At 36.0% G+C, this 18,675-nt stretch overlaps 1 protein-coding gene and 1 pseudogene across 8 annotated transcripts in view; one reads left to right on the top strand and one right to left on the bottom strand.

The window, feature by feature from the left end:
• Positions 1-18,675, bottom strand: part of RAD51B (RAD51 paralog B) — a 645,855-nt gene that overhangs the window by 588,812 nt on the left and 38,368 nt on the right. For all 8 annotated transcript variants that reach the window (XM_045451376.1, XM_045451380.1, XM_045451382.1 and 5 more), the window contains exons 6-7: positions 16,270-16,389; positions 15,033-15,216 (exon numbers count right to left, since the gene is read on the bottom strand). In XM_045451376.1, coding sequence (XP_045307332.1) covers positions 15,033-15,216; positions 16,270-16,389 — 304 coding nt within the window. The remainder of the gene's footprint in view (positions 1-15,032; positions 15,217-16,269; positions 16,390-18,675) is intronic.
• LOC123582279 lies at positions 8,633-10,459 on the top strand (annotated as a pseudogene).

Here is an 18,675-nt window from a genome sequence, read left to right as displayed (position 1 = left end):
TTGGTTATAATCACATCTCAGTAAAATAGTTTGTATTTTAACAACAACTTTCAATGAAAATAAGACATTTTCTTAGATTGTTTAAATTGTATATCCAAATTTTTCTTGATATACCACTTTTCTAAGTTCACTTATTCCCATATACTAGTCCCATATATATGGTCTCATATACTAGTCCCATAGACATATATGTCACTAGTTCCCATATACTAGAAAATATTTATACCATATCAAGAAATAAAGATAGAATAAGATAGAAGGGAAAGAGAAAAGAAATTTCAATGCTTTTCATATACTAACAATTGAAATTAACTTTGTTGAATTCTCAGAGTACCTGGGTGGCTCAGTCAATTAAGTGGCTGACTTCAGCTCAGGTCATGATCTCACAGTTTGCAGGTTCAGGTTCCGTATCAGGCTCTATGCTGACAGCTCAGAGCCTGGAGCCTGCTTTGAATTCTGTGTCTCCCTCTCTCTATGTCCCTCTCCCGCTCGTGCTCTGTCTCTCTCAAAAATAAACAAACATTTAAAAAAAAAAAAACTTTGTTGAATTTTCTGAAACACTAAAAATTTAGACCTTGGCACTTTGTGCATTTTTTGCATCTGGGTTGGCTTGTTCAAAATACAATTTGAAGCATTTTTGAAGAAGCATCTTGAAAGTTAAAAAGTTAAACTCCTTTTATCAATGTATTTTTATTCCCCTTTATTCAAATAGCTTATAAAACTCTAAGATGGAAAACAAGACAAATTAACAACATGGCTAGCATGGCATATTATAAAGGTTAGTATAAAAAACAAGGCGGGAATGTCAGCAGTAAGCATAAAAAAATCAAATTATGTTCAAAAAAATAAAGAAAAATATTCAAATGGATGTAAATATTATATATATATATAAATATATTTTTATAAGCCTTAATTATAAATTTTTTTAAACTTTTCAGGTCTCTTCACAAAACTCTTAAAATTAGTTCCCTCCTCCATAAACAATAGGTGCATTACCAGTAACCCATACTAAAACTTAATCATCATTTAATAAATTACTTTCCTTATTCAGCTCAAGAGATAAAACTTTACTTTCAGTTCTTCTTTGCAGATGTTGAAGTTAGTATACAACTCTGGGATATTATTTCAGGGTCCCATATATACTCTTTTAAAAATTAAGATATAACTGACATCTCACATTATATTAGTATCAGGTATACAATATGATTCAATAATTGTAATTTTATTAGCTGTTATTTCCTAAATATTACTTGTCCATAGTATGAGGCCCTGGAAATCAGAGAAATAGAAGACATAATCCTGTCTTTAAGAAGTCGACAGTTCAGGGGCGCCTGAGTGGCTCAGTCGGTTGGGCATCCAACTTCAGCTCAAGTCATGATCTCACAGTTGGTGAGTTCGTGCCCCACATCGGGCTCTGTGCTGTCAGCTCAGAGACTCTGTGCTGTCAGCTCAGAGCCTGGAGCCTGGAGCCTGCTTTGGATTCTATGTCTCCCTCTCCCTTTGCCCCTCCCCCACTGGCACTCTCTGTCTCTCAAAAATAAATAAAAACGTTAAAAAAAAAAAGAAGTTTATGTTCATTATTATTCTGTAAGTCTCAGAGAAAAAGATAATCCCACTACAGAAAAAAGTACCAAAACTGGCATCCAAAAGATCTTGCATTCTACCCATTAATTGCCCTCTCCTATGCTAAGTATCCTTGAACAAGTCAGGTTACACTCAGCCTGTGTCATCTGTAAAATGAAGGAGTTAATCTAAGTGACCTTTAAGACCCTTTTGGCAAGAAAAGCCTATTATTTTAATCTGATACATAATTTACAATATGTGTAATAACTATTCTGTGTATGGTAATTAGAAGTCTGTGATAACAAGGCAACATAAATAACCATAACCACAATTTATTTTATGCGAGCAATATTTAAATTCTTCTCTTATGTTATTTTCAACCAGTATCTACAAACAGTTTTAGAGTGTTCTGGTTTTTTTCCAATACTAGGATGGACACACTTTTAAAGACAAAGATTCTGCATCATACATCCCAATAGCAGAATGTCCCTTACACCTCAGCCCCATAAACTATAGGAAACAGGATTCTGCAAGACTTATAGAACTGCATTCTCAAAACATAGTCTGAAATTTGTTCAATGGTCTGTAAATTCTGAGAATTTTTAACTTTTATGTCGTTTCAGTGATGGCCTCAAAATATTAGTATAGACACTTTATAAATGAAAACTGCAACATGATGTCAGTGTCTGTTTTCAATCAAGTGATGCCAAGTCATATCACACTAATTGTCAGGGACTAATGAGAAAAGAGTAATGGCAGACTTTAAATGTATATGCATTCACACCCAGGTGACAGCCAAATGATGTCACCCTTCCCAAACAGAAGAAGGTTCTGTAGAGAGAAAAGAGGTGGGAAAGTTGAGTCACCATATGGCCTACAGGAGAATATGTATATGTATACATAACAGAAGAATATGTATATGTATATACACATACATATATGTATGCATATACATATTCTCTCTCCCTCTGTATTATATACATATATATATAATCCAAAAGAACCTGTGCCATAAATTAATTTATTTACGTTGCAAGCAATAATTTGACTTAGCAAATCATCATTAACAGCACAGTAATTAATTTGAATGGTACTGTATTGTTTGTAAATGCAACCCACATTTATGGTTTCATACTGTGATTTGATACAAAAAGTCATTAGCTTATTTCATTAATTCTTTATGTTTCTGTAATATTAAAATAAAACTGAAGTCAACACTGGGGGTTCATGAAAATATTACTTGCATTTAAAATTAGATCAATACCTGGGTGGCTCAGTCGGTTAAGCGTCCAACTTGGGCTCAGGTCATGATCTCACGGTTCATGAGTTCGAGCCCGAGTTGGGCTCTGTGCTGGCAGCTCAGAGCCTAGAGCCTTCTTCAGGATTCTGTGTCTCCCTCTCTCTCTGCCTCACCCCATTCTCACACTCTGTCTCTGTCTCTCTCAAAAATAAATAAACATTAAAAAATTTTTTAAAAAAATAAAATAAAACTAGGTCAATGCCTTAAACTAGTTGGAGGAAATACTGCTTTTATGAGCAGACTGCTCTATTCCCTTCCTCCTAATTCTATAAACTTGTGGACTTGTGGTAGCACTAGCCCTGGGTGCTTAGCCTAGAGAGAAGGGAGAAGGGAGATGGGTGCGGAATTGGGGCTGAAAACTATGACCCGTGGATCAAATCTGGCCCTCCATCTGTTTTTGTAATCAAAGTTTTATTGAACCACAACTATACCCATCTGCTTGCAAACTGTTTACAGTTATTTTCAAGCTATAATGGCAGAGTTTAGTAGTTGCCACAGAGACAGCATAGCCCACAAAGCCTAAAATATTACTATCCGGCCCTTTACAGAAAAAGTATGCCGACATATGGCCCAGATGAGCTAATAGGGCAAAATGAGAATAGACCACTAGCATTTGAAAGTCCTGAAGCAAGCAAGCAAGCTATTTCTGGAAGAGAGATAAGACAGTAAGATTCTCTCATGGGTAAAATGAAGGTGTTAAATATTAGTTATAAACTTACAGCTTTCTTCAACTAATCATTTGTTAAGCTGTATGTGCAGCTCTGTGCTAAGTATATTTAATTCAAAAGAACTAGTTTCTACTATCAGAGGAATACTTTTAAGTACCCTCCTCTAACTTTTCTAAGGATCTATTGAAGACTGAGCACTATACCACTGTTTTAAAGTTGGGCAAGTCCCATATTTACATATTAGAAAACTGAAAGATGGCAAAGTTATTAAGTTACAGTTATACGGTTAATAAATGGAGGAGTCTGAATTCTAACCCAGATCTATTTGACTCCAGAGCCCATGCTAAAAACTAGTGTAAACTGTAATTCTTCTAATACTATGGAAGTCTGTGAGGAGAAAAAATCTTCTCACCCAAAACCCTCCAGCAAGTAAAGACTCCTTGAGGTTAAGTTTTGGATAATTTGATTTTTCAGAGACAGAAAGCCTCCAGAGACATTTTTTAAAAGGCAATAAAAACTCTAAGAGTGTGTGTGTGTGTGTGTGTGTGTGTGTGTGTGTATCCTCTACTGCTTACCTGAAATTCTGTGAACAAGAGCACTATTGATCTCACACATCGAAACAAAATTTACCCCTAATGTGTCTTTATTAAGGTACACAGAAGTCTACTGTTCTAATGCTTTGTATGCATTTAAAAACATACATAAAATAGAGGTTTTAGAAGTACAAGGTAAAAAGTAAATATGGATGTTTCCAATGTTTTATTCTAACACCTCAATGTATCATCTTACATCCACCATATGAACAGTCTGCTTTGGAGATTAATGATGAAGAAGACAATGCTTTACCTTCAGCAAGTAGGGATAAGATCTAAAATGCAAATGAACCAGAGACCTAAGATGTTGATGAAAATAAATTTGGTGAAATGGTGTACATGATTTGTTTCTTGTTAGAGGAAAAGGGCTAGAACCACAGTGTAGTGGTTATTCTACTGCATATTCTCTGAGCAACTGTTTATATCTCTCATAATAGTATCAATGAATTAGGTACACTAGGCTTATGGACAGTATGTATTTTTTTCATATTGAGCCTCCTAGGCTGCCATACTATAAAATAAATCCTTCTTAATTTGAATACACTTAGCATAGTACAAGTTTACCCCCTTCACAAGGCTGTAAGACTTTACCCATATTGAAGTAAACAGCTGTCTTCTGTAGACAATGAAATAAGTGATCTAGTCAAATACATCTAACATGTACGCAGGGATTTGGTATCCCAGTAATATCAAAGGGATGAGCATAAATGTTATTCTCTATTATCTAAACTTTTATATTTTTTTCAATATATGAAGTTTATTGTCAAATTGGTTTCCATACAACACCCAGTGCTCATCCCAAAAGGTGCCTCCTCAATACCCATCACCCACCCTCCCCTCCCTCCCACCCCCCATCAACCCTCAGTTTGTTCTCAGTTTTTAAGAGTCTCTTATGCTTTGGCTCTCTTCCACTCTAACCTCTTTTTTTTTTCCTTCTCTCCCCCATGGGTTTCTGTTAAGTGTCTCAGGATCCACATAAGAGTGAAACCATATGGTATCTGTCTTTCTCTGTATGGCTTGTTTCACTTAGCATAACACTCTCCAGCTCCATCCATGTTGCTACAAAGGGCCATATTTCGTTCTTTCTCATTGCCACGTAGTACTCCATTGTGTATATAAACCACAATTTTTTTTTAAAACCACAATTTTTTTATCCATTCATCAGTTGATGGACATTTAGGCTCTTTCCATAATTTGGCTATTGTTGAGAGTGCTGCTATAAACATTGGGGTATAAGTGCCCCTATGCATCAGTACTCCTGTATCCCTTTTACCTAAACTTTTAGAGGAATCATGTCCATGAAGTCCCAAGAAATTAAATAATTATGGAAACATTTCAATTAAGTAATAAAAATAGACCATGTGTCAACTGAAAACTTGTATCTGCTACCATTTTGTTTTAAGACAGGAACATGAACTAAAGCTTAAAATATAATGATATACTTTATCATGGTGAAAAATAATGTGTGTCAAATATGGTGAAAATCAATCAGATATTTCACAAATGTCATAAAAGAGAAAGCTATAGAAGTCCCTAGTGTGATCAATCACAAAAGCTTTAAAAAAGATGTTAGGGGGCGCCTGGGTGGCGCAGTCGGTTAAGCGTCCGACTTCAGCCAGGTCACGATCTCGCGGTCCGGGAGTTCGAGCCCCGCGTCGGGCTCTGGGCTGATGGCTCAGAGCCTGGAGCCTGTTTCCGATTCTGTGTCTCCCTCTCTCTCTGCCCCTCCCCCGTTCATGCTCTGTCTCTCTCTGTCCCAAAAATAAATAAACGTTGAAAAAAAAATTAAAAAAAAAAAAAAAAGATGTTAGTATAACAAAATGTCAGAGGGAGAAATGGCCCTGCCTTTGTCTCCTGCAGCTTACACATGCTCTGGATATTCTCCTCCTGAGTTACTACCTGAAAATCTCAAAACTTTGAAAGAGGATTCAAGTCACTCATGGCCACCAAATCTCATAACTGTAACATCTATGGGGGCCCTAAAAGTCCCTAAAATGTATAATTTTATGTGCTACATACTACTCCTTCTTCACTCCATGAAAAAAAGTTAGTGAAGAGTATTCCCTATATAAACTACTCCAAAGAGCTTCTTTTTGTGACTCTCCACAAAACTAATAAAATACCTAGATCTAAATCTTGACTGAGATCATAACATCTTGTTATACAACACTAATAAAAAAAAGAACAAAATAAGGCCTTGAGAGATCAGTTTTTCTTCAAACTTGAGGGAGGATATTTCTTCTCACATGCTTCAAAATAAACAACTCATCTCCAGAAAGAAGGCATGAATTTAAAATACAAGTTACTGGGGTGCCTGGGTGGCTCAGTCAGTTAAGTGTCCAACTTCAGCTCAGGTCATGATCTCAAGGTTCTTGAGTTCAAGCCCTGCGTTGGGCTCTGGGCTGACAGCTCAGAGCCTGGAGCCTGCTTCAGATTCTGTGTCTCCCTCTCTCTCTGCCCCTCCCTTGCTCACACTGTCTGTCTGTCTGTCTGTCTGTCTGTCTCTCTCTCTCTCTCTCTCTCTCTCAAAAATAAATAAACCTTGGGGTGCCTGGGTAGTTCAGTCAGTCAAGCATCCGACTTCGGCTCAGGTCATGATCTTGCAGTTCATGGGTTCAAGCCCTGCATCGGGCTCTATGCTGACAGCTCAGAACCTGGAGCCTGCTTCGGATTCTGTGTCTCCCTCTCTCTCTCTGCCCCTCCCCCACTCATGCTCGCTCGCTCTCTCTCTCTCTCTCTCTCTCTCTCTCAGAAATAAACATTAAAAAAACTTTTTTTAATAAATAAATAAACCCCTAAAAAAATGTTAAAATACAAGTTACTGAATTAACTTTTGAGGTTAAAACTTTCTGAACCCAAGGGGCGCCTGGGTGGCGCAGTCGGTTAAGCGTCCGACTTCAGCCAGGTCACAATCTCGCGATCCGGGAGTTCGAGCCCCGCGTCAGGCTCTGGGCTGATGGCTCGGAGCCTGGAGCCTGTTTCCGATTCTGTGTCTCCCTCTCTCTCTGCCCCTCCCCCGTTCATGCTCTGTCTCTCTCTGTCCCAAAAATAAATAAACGTTGAAAAAAAAAAATTTAAAAAAAAAACTTTCTGAACCCAAACTGAGACATTTCAGCTTTTTAAAAATTTGCCTCCACATTTTCATTATTATTTACATTAATATTTATGTTCATTCACATTTTCAGCGGTCATTAACATGCTGGTAGTGTTCATAAACTATCCAAATAAAATTAATTCTATAGACAAAAAAATTAGTTGAAAATAAAAAAGGAAACACATTTCAGAAAGAGGAATTAGCAAGAGGCTAAGGATCAGTTAGGTTATGTTTCTTACCTTCAAGTCTTAAGCAACTTGCCTTTATAACTCAACTGGATAAAAACTACAAAACTGATTTTGAGGCTACTATAATGCAACATGAAATAAAACTTTAGGAATTTGACATTGACAAATTCTGAAGACAATAGCAATTTTTTAAAAAAAAGACTGTTAGGCCAAAGCTTGAACTGCTAAAATAAAGTTTACTGATTAAACATACTTGGTAATTCTCTTTTCCTTGAGGTAACAGAAAGTTAAGACCAGAAAAGAAAGAATCATAAAAGATCCTCTAGCATAAGTGTTTCACTTGCTTTTTGTTGTTGTTTCTTAAGGAAAAATTAATGTATAATTAAAAAAACACACTCTGTTTGGGTATACAGTTCTGAGTTTTGACAAACTCACACACTCATGTAGCCACACTACAATCAAGATATTGACCATTCCCATCATGCCAACAAATTTCCTCATATCCGTTTGTTTTATTTTAATGTTTATTTTTTGAGAGACAGAGAGACAAAGCACAAGTTTGGGAGGGGCAAAGAGAGAGGAGGACACAGAATCTGAAGCCGGGTCCAGGCTCTAAACTGTCAGCACAAAGCCTGACGAAGGGCTCAAACTCTCAAACCACAAGATCACAACCTGAGCTGAAGTCAGAGGCTCAACAGACTGAGCCACCCAGGCGTCCCTCCTCATATCCATTTGTAATCAATCTCCTCACTTTCCCGCCCTGGGCCCCTGAAACCACTGACCTGATTCTCACTTTCATAGTTCTGCCCTTGGCAGAATATCATAAAACAAATCATATAAAATGTAGCCACTTGAGTCTGGCTTCTTTCATTTAACACAGTGTTTTTGAGACTCATCAATGTTGTTTATATCAGTAGTTCATTCCTTTTTACTGTTGAGTGGTATTCTGTTATATGAATGTTCCATTATTTGAGTATGAATTTCTTTATCCATTCACCAGCTGATACACATTCATGTCATTTCTGGTGTTTGGTGACTGTGAATAAAGCTACTAAAAATATTTTCATACAGATTTTTGCAGGGATATATATAATTTCTTTGCATATAAAAAAAAATACCTAGGAGAAAGGTTGCTGAGTCACATAGTTAAAATGTTTAACTTTACAAAAAATTGCCAAAAGTGTTTTCCAGGGTGGCTACACCATTTAGCATTTCCATCAGCATGGATGAGAGTTCCAGCTGCTCCACACTTTGATCCGTATTTGGTATAGTCAGGGTTTTGGTTTTTGGTTTTTGAGTCATTCTAATAGGTGTGTAGCTTCAGTGTGATTTTAATTTACATCTCCCTAATGACTGAGCATCTTTTCATGTGCTTATTTGCCATTTGTAGATCTTCATTAAAGTGTTTATTCACATCTTTTGCCCATTTAAACAATTACACTGACAGTGAGTTTTCATATTTCTATCTCTAGTTACCAGTCCTTTAACATGTAAGTCATACAAGCATTCATTATCTGCCAGACTGTGGCTTGTCTCTTCATTTTCTTAAAAGTGTCTTCAAAGAGTAGAAGTATTAATGCTTCTTACGGCTCATGTTTTTTGCATCATCTAAGAAATCTTTGCCTCGTTCAAAATGACAAAGACTTTCTCCTGTGTTTTCTTCTAGAAGTTTTATAGTTTTAGATTTTATGTTACAGTGGGTGATCCATTTGGAATTAGGTTTGTGTAATGGTACAAGGAATTGGTCAAGGGTTGCTTGTTTTTTACAGATATCCAATTGTTCTAGCACCATTTGTTGAAAAACTACCCTTTTTCTATTGAATTACCATAACTTCTTTGTTCAAAATTAACTGACCATCAATCTATTTTCTGGACTCTATTCTGTTCCACTGATCCGGGAATCTACCCTATCATCAATACAATGCTGTCTTAATTACTGTGGCTTTATAGTAAGTCTTGAAATCAGAAAGTGGAAGTCCTCTGTACTCTCTTTTTTATAAATTGTACTGCCTATTCTCAGTCTTCTGCTTTTCCACATAAATTTCACAGTCGCCTTTTTGATTTCTACCAAAAAGCCTACTAGGATTTTGATTAGGATTGTGTGTTAAATACATAGATCCATTTGAAATGAAATGACATCTTGACAGTATTGAGTCTTCAGTCCATAAGCATGATATGTTTCCATTTATCCGGATCTTCTTTGATTTGTCTCATCAATATTCTGTAGTTTTCAACATAAAAATATTACATATATTTTGTTGTATTTACCACTAAGTATTTCATGTTCTTGGTGTTCTTATAAAAGTCAATTTCAATTTCCAATTGTTCATATCTAGTAGCTTTTGGTTTTTGTGTAAAATCTTTGGGTTTTCTATTAAAAATATATCATCTAAGGTGCACCTGTGTGGCTCAGTCAGTTAAGCGTCCGACTTCAGCTCAGGTCATGACCTTGAAGTTCATGGGTTTGAGCCCCGCATCAAGCTCTGTGCTGAGAGCTTGGAGCCTAAAGCCTCCTTCAGATTCTGTGTTTCCCTCTCTCTCTCTGCCCCTCCCCAATTCCTGCTCTCTCTCTCTCAAAATTAAATAAACATTAAATACACACACACACACACACACACACACACACACACATAAAATCTATGAATGAAGGCAGTCTTATTTCTTCATTTCTAATCTGAATGCACTTAAATTCTTTTTCTTGCCATATTATAGTGGCTAGGATCTACAGTACATTGCTGATCAGAAATGGTACGAGTGGGCTATCTTCCTTTCTGACCGTGATGACCTGCCCACAAGAACATGGCCCTTGGCAAAGGACCTCCTGCACCCATCCCTGGAAGAGAAGAGGAAGCACAAAAAGAAACACCTGGTGCAGAGCACCAATTCCTACCTCATGGGTGTGAAGTGCCCAGGGTACTACAAAATCACCACCTCCTTTAGCCATGCACAAAGGGTGGTTTTGTGTGGGAGGTGCTCCACTGTCCTATGCCAGCCAACAGAAGGAAAAGCAAGACTTAACAGAAGGATGATCCTTCAGACAGAAGCAGCACTAAAAGCAACCTGAACCAACATGAGTGGGAAACAATCCAATCAACAGATTTGGGATTTAAAAAAAAAAGAGTGGGCTTTCTTATCCTTGCTCCCAGTCTTAGGAAGATTGTACTTTACCATTAAGTGTAAGTTAAGTATGATGTTAGCTTAAGGTTTTTGTAGATACCCTTTATCAAGTTGGGAAAGTTCCCTTCAACTCCTGCTTTGCTGAGAATTTTCATCATGAATAGTTCTGATGAGTTTTGTTGACTGTTTTTCTTTCCTGCATCTACTGAGATGATCTTTTTTTAATACATTGATGTGATCAGTTTTATATTTTAATGTTGCATTTAAAATCTACCTTGCACCGGGGCGCCTGGGTGGCGCAGTCGGTTGAGCGTCCGACTTCAGCCAGGTCACGATCTCGCGGTCCGTGAGTTCGAGCCCCGCGTCGGGCTCTGGGCTGATGGCTCAGAGCCTGGAGCCTGTTTCCGATTCTGTGTCTTCCTCTCTCTCTGCCCCTCCCCCGTTCATGCTCTGTCTCTCTCTGTCCCAAAAATAAATAAACGTTGAAAAAAAAAATTTTTTTTAATCTACCTTGCATTACTGAAATAAGCTCCACTTGGTCCCTTCTTATTTATTGCTGAATTTAATCTGTTAATATTTTGTTAAGGATTTGTGTGTTTATGTTTATAATGGACACTGGTGCATAGTTTTCTTGTACACTTTCTGGAAGATTTGTAGAATTGACATTTCTCCCTTAAATGTTTGGTAGATATTACCAGTAACACCATTTGGACCTAGACTTTTCTCTGCAAGATATTCAACTACAAATTCAATTTTTTAAACAGATACAGGATTATTTTCATTATTTCTTCCTCAAAGTTTGCATCTTTCAAAGCATTTGTCCATTTCATCTCAGTTATCAAACTTAGTGGAATAAAGCTACTCATAACATTCTCTTATTATCATTTAATACCTATAGGATCTATAATGATTTACCTCTTTCATTCCTGATACTACTAATTTGTTTCTTTCTCTTTTAGTTTCAGTAAAGCTTTATCAATTTTATTGATCTTTTCAAGGTACTAGCTTTCTATTTCATTGATTTTTTTCTCTATTGTTTTTCTGTTTTCAGTTTCATTGATTTCTACCCTTATCTTTATTATTTCCTTCCTACTACTTATTTTGAATTTAATTTGTTCTTTTTCTATTTCTTAGAAGCTTAGATCATTGATTTGTAATCTTCTTTCTAGGATAAATTTCCCTATAGGTACTGATTTAACTGTATTTCACAAATTTGGTATGTTGTATTTTCCTTTTGATTTACTTCAAAACATGTTCTAAGTTTTCATGATTTGCTCTTTACACATGGGTTATTTAGAAGTGTTTTACTTAATTACCAAATATTTGGGGACTTTCCAGATATGTTTATATTAGCGATTTCTTTTTTTTTTTTTTTTAATCTTTATTTATTTATTTGGGGGAGGTGTGGAGAGAGAGGGAGAGAGAATCCCAAGCAGGCTCTGCACTATCAGTGCAAAGCCCAACTTGGTGCTCAATCTCATGAACTGTGAGATCATGACCTGAGTTGAAACCAAGAGATGGACATTCAACTGATGTAGCCACCCAGGCATCCCTGTATTAGCAATTTCTAATTTAATTCTTCTTGTGGGTCAAAAACATACCTCGTACCATTTCAGTCTTTTAAATCTATTGAGTTTTATTTTACGGCCCAGAATATAGTCTATCTTGGTGAATATCTCATGTGAACTTGAAAGAAATGCATTTTCTGCAGGCAGTGAGCGGAATGTTTTGTAAATGTCAATCAAATCAAGTTGGTTATGTTATTCAGGTCTTCTGTCCTGGATTTAATTGGCTAATATTTTGTCTATTCTATCAGTTACTGAGAAGATTGCAATCTTCATGCATACAGGAATGCTGGCATACAAACATACATACGTATACAAACATATACAATGTGACAATCAAAATTAAATACAGATTATAGTTTTAAGCTTTTCTCCACATATCAAAAGTACTGCATGTTCACCAAAGAGAAATTTTAAAATTCAATAAAGTACTCATCCCACCACCCAGGTTGGTTATACTCTTTACTCTTATTTAAATGAAATGATATCTAGAGTGTCAAAGTACCAGGCATGGTCCTGGCTCTATTCACCATCTCAGACCCACAGCCAGAGGGCAGGCTGGAATGCTTGGCTTCCCGCCCACTCCTCGGAGGCCATCAGACATTCATAGTTCTACTAAACTGAAATAAAATCTTTTCTACTTCCAAGATTAAGAATTTTAAGAATTCTTTTTCTTCCTGTAAGATGCCAGTATAACTAAGTATAGCTCCTATCTGATAAGACATTCTGCTAATATTATATCTTAAGACTCCTAGAAGTAACAAACAATATTAAATATAGGATCCAAATAAGGTTAAAAGCAAATATTAAAATTTAAGTGGAGTACCAATATATATAAAATTCAAGTCCAAAGAGAAAAGCAATATCTGCAATTCATACATTCAAAAATATTTACTGAGTGCCTACTGTGTGTTAGGCATTGTTCCTGCTCCTAAGAATAAAGCATTGAACAAAGTAGACAGTTCCTAGGACCATTCTGTGGGGTGGAGGAGACACACACAGTCAACATAAATATATAACATCCTGGAAGGTGAAAATTATAATGAAGAAACATAAAGCATAATAAAGGAAATGGGGAGGCAGGGAGTGTGGTTAATACTTACATGGTCAGGAAAGTCCTCATTAATAAGATGACAGGACAGAAGAAATCATACAGATATTTAGAGGAGAAATATTTCAGACTGAGGAATAACAAACACTTCTTAAGGAGGGAGTGTTTGCTGGAATGTTTGAGGAACTATAATGAGGCATACCGTCTGCAATTTTGAAAGGGATAATAAATTAGCAACATATTGTTTTAAGCTAGTTAGTTCTGTGTAGAGCCACCTATTCAAAGTACAGTACAAAAACTTAAAAGTTCATGATTTTTCATTTAAATGAGGAAATAAGGCTAGGAAAATCCTGACACTTCCTAAAGGAAATATTTTTCAAAATCCTTCTAAAACCAATACTAACTCATCACAAAAACCAATACCATCCTGTTTTACAGAACTACATACCCTATTTATATATTTATCTCTATAGAGAAAAACAAAGGCAAAGACAGAGAGACATGGGAATGATAAGTACTTATTCTTTCAGAGGGTGCTATTAAAAACAAAAAAAAGTAGAGCCCTTTTCTCACTCAGGAAAATAAATTTCCTCAGAAAAGAATTGAAAAACATTAACCTACAATTACTATTTAAAAGCAAACAAATACAACTTTTAAAAAGTAAATTTTCATATTTTACATAAGATTAGTCAAGCAACCAGCATGAATTAATAAAATAAGTACATATACTTAACTTTTCCATTCAATTAAGTAACTTTACAAAATATTTTTAAATTCCCTTGGCCAGGGAAAACATGGATTTGAATTTATCATTTTAACCTACTACAATAAAATTTAAAAGATGAGCGTCATCCAGGATAAACTTTACAGCTCTGGACTTTACCAGGAATTACATCATATAATCCAAAATATGAATTAGAAAGCCATTAAGAAATGTAGACCTTTTTGTATGCCACATGTTCTCCTTTGATTTCTTGCCTGGGTTTATAAATCTCCAAGGCTGCGTGGTAGTTTACAGTCTTAGTACATATTACAAAGATAGATCCAAGCTTTTAATTTTCCAAACACAAATCTAAAAATTATAATATCATAACCAAATTTTATATCAGTTTAAGGAATTTTCTTATTTTCTGTCAAGATGATGTCTGGCTAAAACTGAAAAGCCTGACAATACTAAATGCTGGTGGGGCTGCGGAACAAGCAGAACTCTCCCATGGGCTGCTAATGGGAAAGCCATCGGTACACACTTACATCTGGTGGCTTACCAACCACAAACCCTTGCAAAATGCCCACATCTTCAGATTTCCTCATCACAATTCCCACTGTGGAAAGTGGTGTCAACAGCCATCTCTCAAGGTTTCCTTACTGACACTTTCATTACTGTCACTCCCAACACTCCAAAACGTCATAGTCAACCTCTGGTAATTTGGAACCAACCAAATCCTACAGTGTATAAGACAGCACTGAACACAATAACATAATATCTCAAACTAAAATATTTCTAAAGCTGACAAATATGCCATAAAAGAAACTATAGAAATAAACATAGGCAATTCCATGTAATTCTAATAATTAATATTTACCTCAGTGTGACAAAGTAATACAAAGCATACACAAAGAGTCAACAATGAGGTGTAAGAAAAGGATTGACCTTGGAAACTTTTACAAACAACATTCAAATCTGCCCCAGACTCCAACTGTGAAAAAGATAAAGTAATCTCAACAGATGAACAAATTTAAGAAGATGCTGATATTTACTATAGTAATTAGTACTATTAACATGTCATCTGTTCTATATTTTCTTCTAATTATATTACTTGATATTGTAAGTCAGCAAATTTAACATAAAAGAAAAAAAAGGGAAAGAAAAAAAGAGAGAAAGAAAAAACTTACCGGGATTGAAAATTCCTCAGCCAAATACTTCAAGGTGGCAGCTTCTCTGGCCAAGAACTTATTTCTTTCTCTCATGTTGCCCTGAAGTTGTGCATCAAACTCCTTTCTTACCACGGAAGCAATAGAGTCAATAATTACAAGTTTAACTCTCTTTGAAATAATTTCTTCTTCCAAAGATTCAATTCTGTAAAAGTAGAATTTGTAAAACAGTGGATAAATCTAAAATATAATATAAAATAGGGTATTTCAAAGATTAACCAACTTAAAAACAATGAAAACAAATTTTTCCTCCCTCATTTACAGTAATGATTACAAGTATTCAATGATCATAACTTCATAAGTTATTTCCAGCTCTTCTATACATATTGCACTCTTTTGAAAATGGACCAAAATGTTTTCATCTAGTTTAATTCTCTGGTTCTCCTATGATACTGCTAATTTTAGGGTAAAACTGCTTGTCACAGCAAATCTCCAAAATGGCCCCCATTTATTCCCACCTTGTAATGACAGCCTTGTGCAGACCCCTCCCATATTTACCAGGATCGGTCTGTAAGACCAATAGCATATGACATAATGATGGCGCGTCACTTCTGAGAGTAGGTTATAAAAGACTACAGCTGCCATTTTGGGCTCTCTTTCACTTGCCACTCTCTCAAATCACTTTCTCTGGGGGAAGCAAGTTGCCATGTTGTTAACAGTCCTATGGAGAGACCCACCTGGTGAGGAACAGAGGTCTATGGCCAACAGCCAGCAAGGAAGGGAGGCCTTCCAGAAACTATATGAGTAACCTTGGAATTATCCAAGATTCTCCAGCTCCAACTGAGCCCTGAGATAACCATAGCGCTGGCCAACAGCTTGACTACAACCTCTGGTGCAACCCTGAGCCAGAAACGCTCAGCTAAGCCGCTCCCAGATACCTAACCCTCTGATACTAGGTGAGACAAGACACGTTTGCTCTTCTAAGTTGCTGAATTTGGGGGTAACCTTTCAATGAAACAAAAGTAATCAATATACTACTTAATTAACTAAATCTAAAACATTTCACTCATTTAATGTTTTCTTTTTAAAGAAACATTTCATCCAATAGGCTGTAGCAAATAAAGAACACTGAAATAATTTATTTCCCATAACCCTAATACATATGTAGAGACTTTTTTCACTCAGAAGCTGAAAGCATAAAAAACAAGAAATATATCTTCAAAGTATTACTAAACTACCAAAATCTAAAGCAGCAAACCTTTGTAGAACTTCATTGCAGCTGAGTTCCCGATAAAGATGAACCTTACTGCTTGTCAAAAGTAATTTTTCTTCAGTGTTAAAATATCTGGGAAAACGAGATTCTGCTATCTCAACCAGTCTGTGGGGAGGAAAAATAGTGCAAGTGAAAATAGTTAATGACAATCAAGGCCACAGTGCTGAACATCTAATGAATTTTACTTAGGAAATTCATAAGCCACAAGTAACACTAGAACAAAAATAGAGCAGGTATAAGCAAAGTGCTTTAATATAGAATTTTAAAATGTAAGCCATCCCCAGGGCACCTGGGTGACGCAGTCAGTTAAACATCCGGCTTTGGCTCAGGTCATGATCTCACAGTTCATGGGTTCGAGCCCTGCATCAGGCTCTGTGCTGACAGCTCAAAGTCAGGAGCCTGCTTCAGATTCTGTGCATCCCTCTCTCTCTGCCCCTCCCCTGCTCACACTCTGTCTCTCTCTTTCTCTCTCAAAAATAAATAAACATTAACAATTTTTTTAATGTAAGCCATCCTTTATGAGCACTAAGAGAGGTTAGCAGCGAGAGCATTGTTTTTTAATAATTGATCACTTGACTAACAGCTATAAGACATGCTTAGTAAATAAGAAAAATGATTTCATCATCATGAATAAAAGAAATATACTTGAACAAATATATAATATTATCATTCTAACAATCAATTATCAGTTAGTCTCCATGTCTCAGAACAGAAAAATATACTTTTTCAATTAAAACTTAATACATACAAAATAAATCCTATCCAATAGCTCCTTGGTAAACAGGAAATTATTTTCTAAACAAATGGATGTTGTCCAATATTTCCTGAATAAACAAACATGATTTTCTACATATTGAATTCTGAACTCAAAGCTAGATCTGATGCATGAAGTAGGCCAAGTGCAGGAGAGTGACAAGGCAAAACAGATGTAAATATCATCAGTAATAGTGTGAGATGTGGAGCTCAGTACTAGAAATTTCAAGTGTTTCTGGCTAAAAATATAAAAATAAAAGTGTAAATCTTTGAGTGTAACTGTCTCCTATTTTAAATGATACTTTATCAGTCTGGTACTTAACCACCCAAGGATATCTGAGAGGAAGGACTATAAACACAAAAATCACTCTATACTTTATGCTCCATTTAAAGACACAAAAGTACAAAGAACAAGTGTTTTCACTTCTAGTTAATGAGTCCCAAGAAGAGGCTGAGAACTTTAAAGAGAGAAACAAAATAAGTTCCTCACATATATTATAATCAGAAATGAAAAAAGAAAAATCTAAAACAGAGAAATAAAAGAAAACTGGTCAAAAATATTTTTTCAAAGTGCATTTTGAACAATTTGAAAAGAAAAGCATCATTGGGTTGAATAGGAAGAGGAAAAATTACTTTACCAATAGATGTGTGAAGGGCAAGAACAAATGGATCAAATGAGCACTCAGGGGAAGTGCACAAGAGAGAGACAGGCGGGTGGAATAAAGGAGGAAACAAGATAAGCAACAAAAGCGAGAAGAAATGAGATGACACTGGCAAAGGCAGGACAGGAAAATTTTAAGGGTTTGGGGAAAATGTGTAAACTTCTTGATTAGGGTAACTATTTGCTGAATTCAGAGCTGGTCAGAGAAGTCAACTAAAAGCTCTGACACTTGGAAGCCACTGATTTTTAATAGGATAGCTATGGCAACATCTGCCAGAAACATGGAAGTTTTCTAAAACTGGATGTCCAGTGGATTAAGTACTGAGTACTTCTCTCAGTCAATGAGAGAACTGAACAGCTGACAGACAAATAATTTTCTGGCTTCAAACCTAGGCTGAATTTCAACTGGCGGCTTGAGTGTTAAAAGGTTCTGGAAGTCATTATTGCTCTCTCCTTCCATTAAGGCCCCTCAGAAGGAAGATGGTCAATGTATGGACACAAACTGACTTTACTCAGTTACCGTGCTAAATAACTGTACCAAATGGTTATTCGCATACCAATATGCTATAATTTTCTACGATCAGTTTCTCCGAGTGTTTTTAATTTTAGAAAAGTTCTCTAAAAAATATATAAATCAAAACCTAAATACAAATGTAGTATCTATATGCCTCACACTAATCATAGTGATCTCTTGTGACACTCTTCATCACAAAGATCTTTTCTGGTTAGAGTAACAGAAAAGATCCTATCTTTTGCTCCCAGACATTAATTACATAAAGTTTGAAACTAATGCCATCTAGTGGACCTCTATTTTACCAAAAGTATTCCTTTCAAGTATGTACTTAAGATTCATTCATTTGACACGTATTTATTGAGCATCTACTATATGCCAGGCACCATTCTAGATGCTAAGGATGTGACAGTGAACAAAAAAACAAATAAACAAAACACAACTTCCCTCATGGAACCTACAGTCC

Source organism: Leopardus geoffroyi, chromosome B3, assembly GCF_018350155.1.
Source record: "Leopardus geoffroyi isolate Oge1 chromosome B3, O.geoffroyi_Oge1_pat1.0, whole genome shotgun sequence".
Taxonomy (NCBI): Eukaryota; Metazoa; Chordata; class Mammalia; order Carnivora; family Felidae; genus Leopardus; species Leopardus geoffroyi.
Note: the sequence above shows the minus strand (reverse complement) of the source record. Positions and strands in the feature narration are given on the sequence as shown.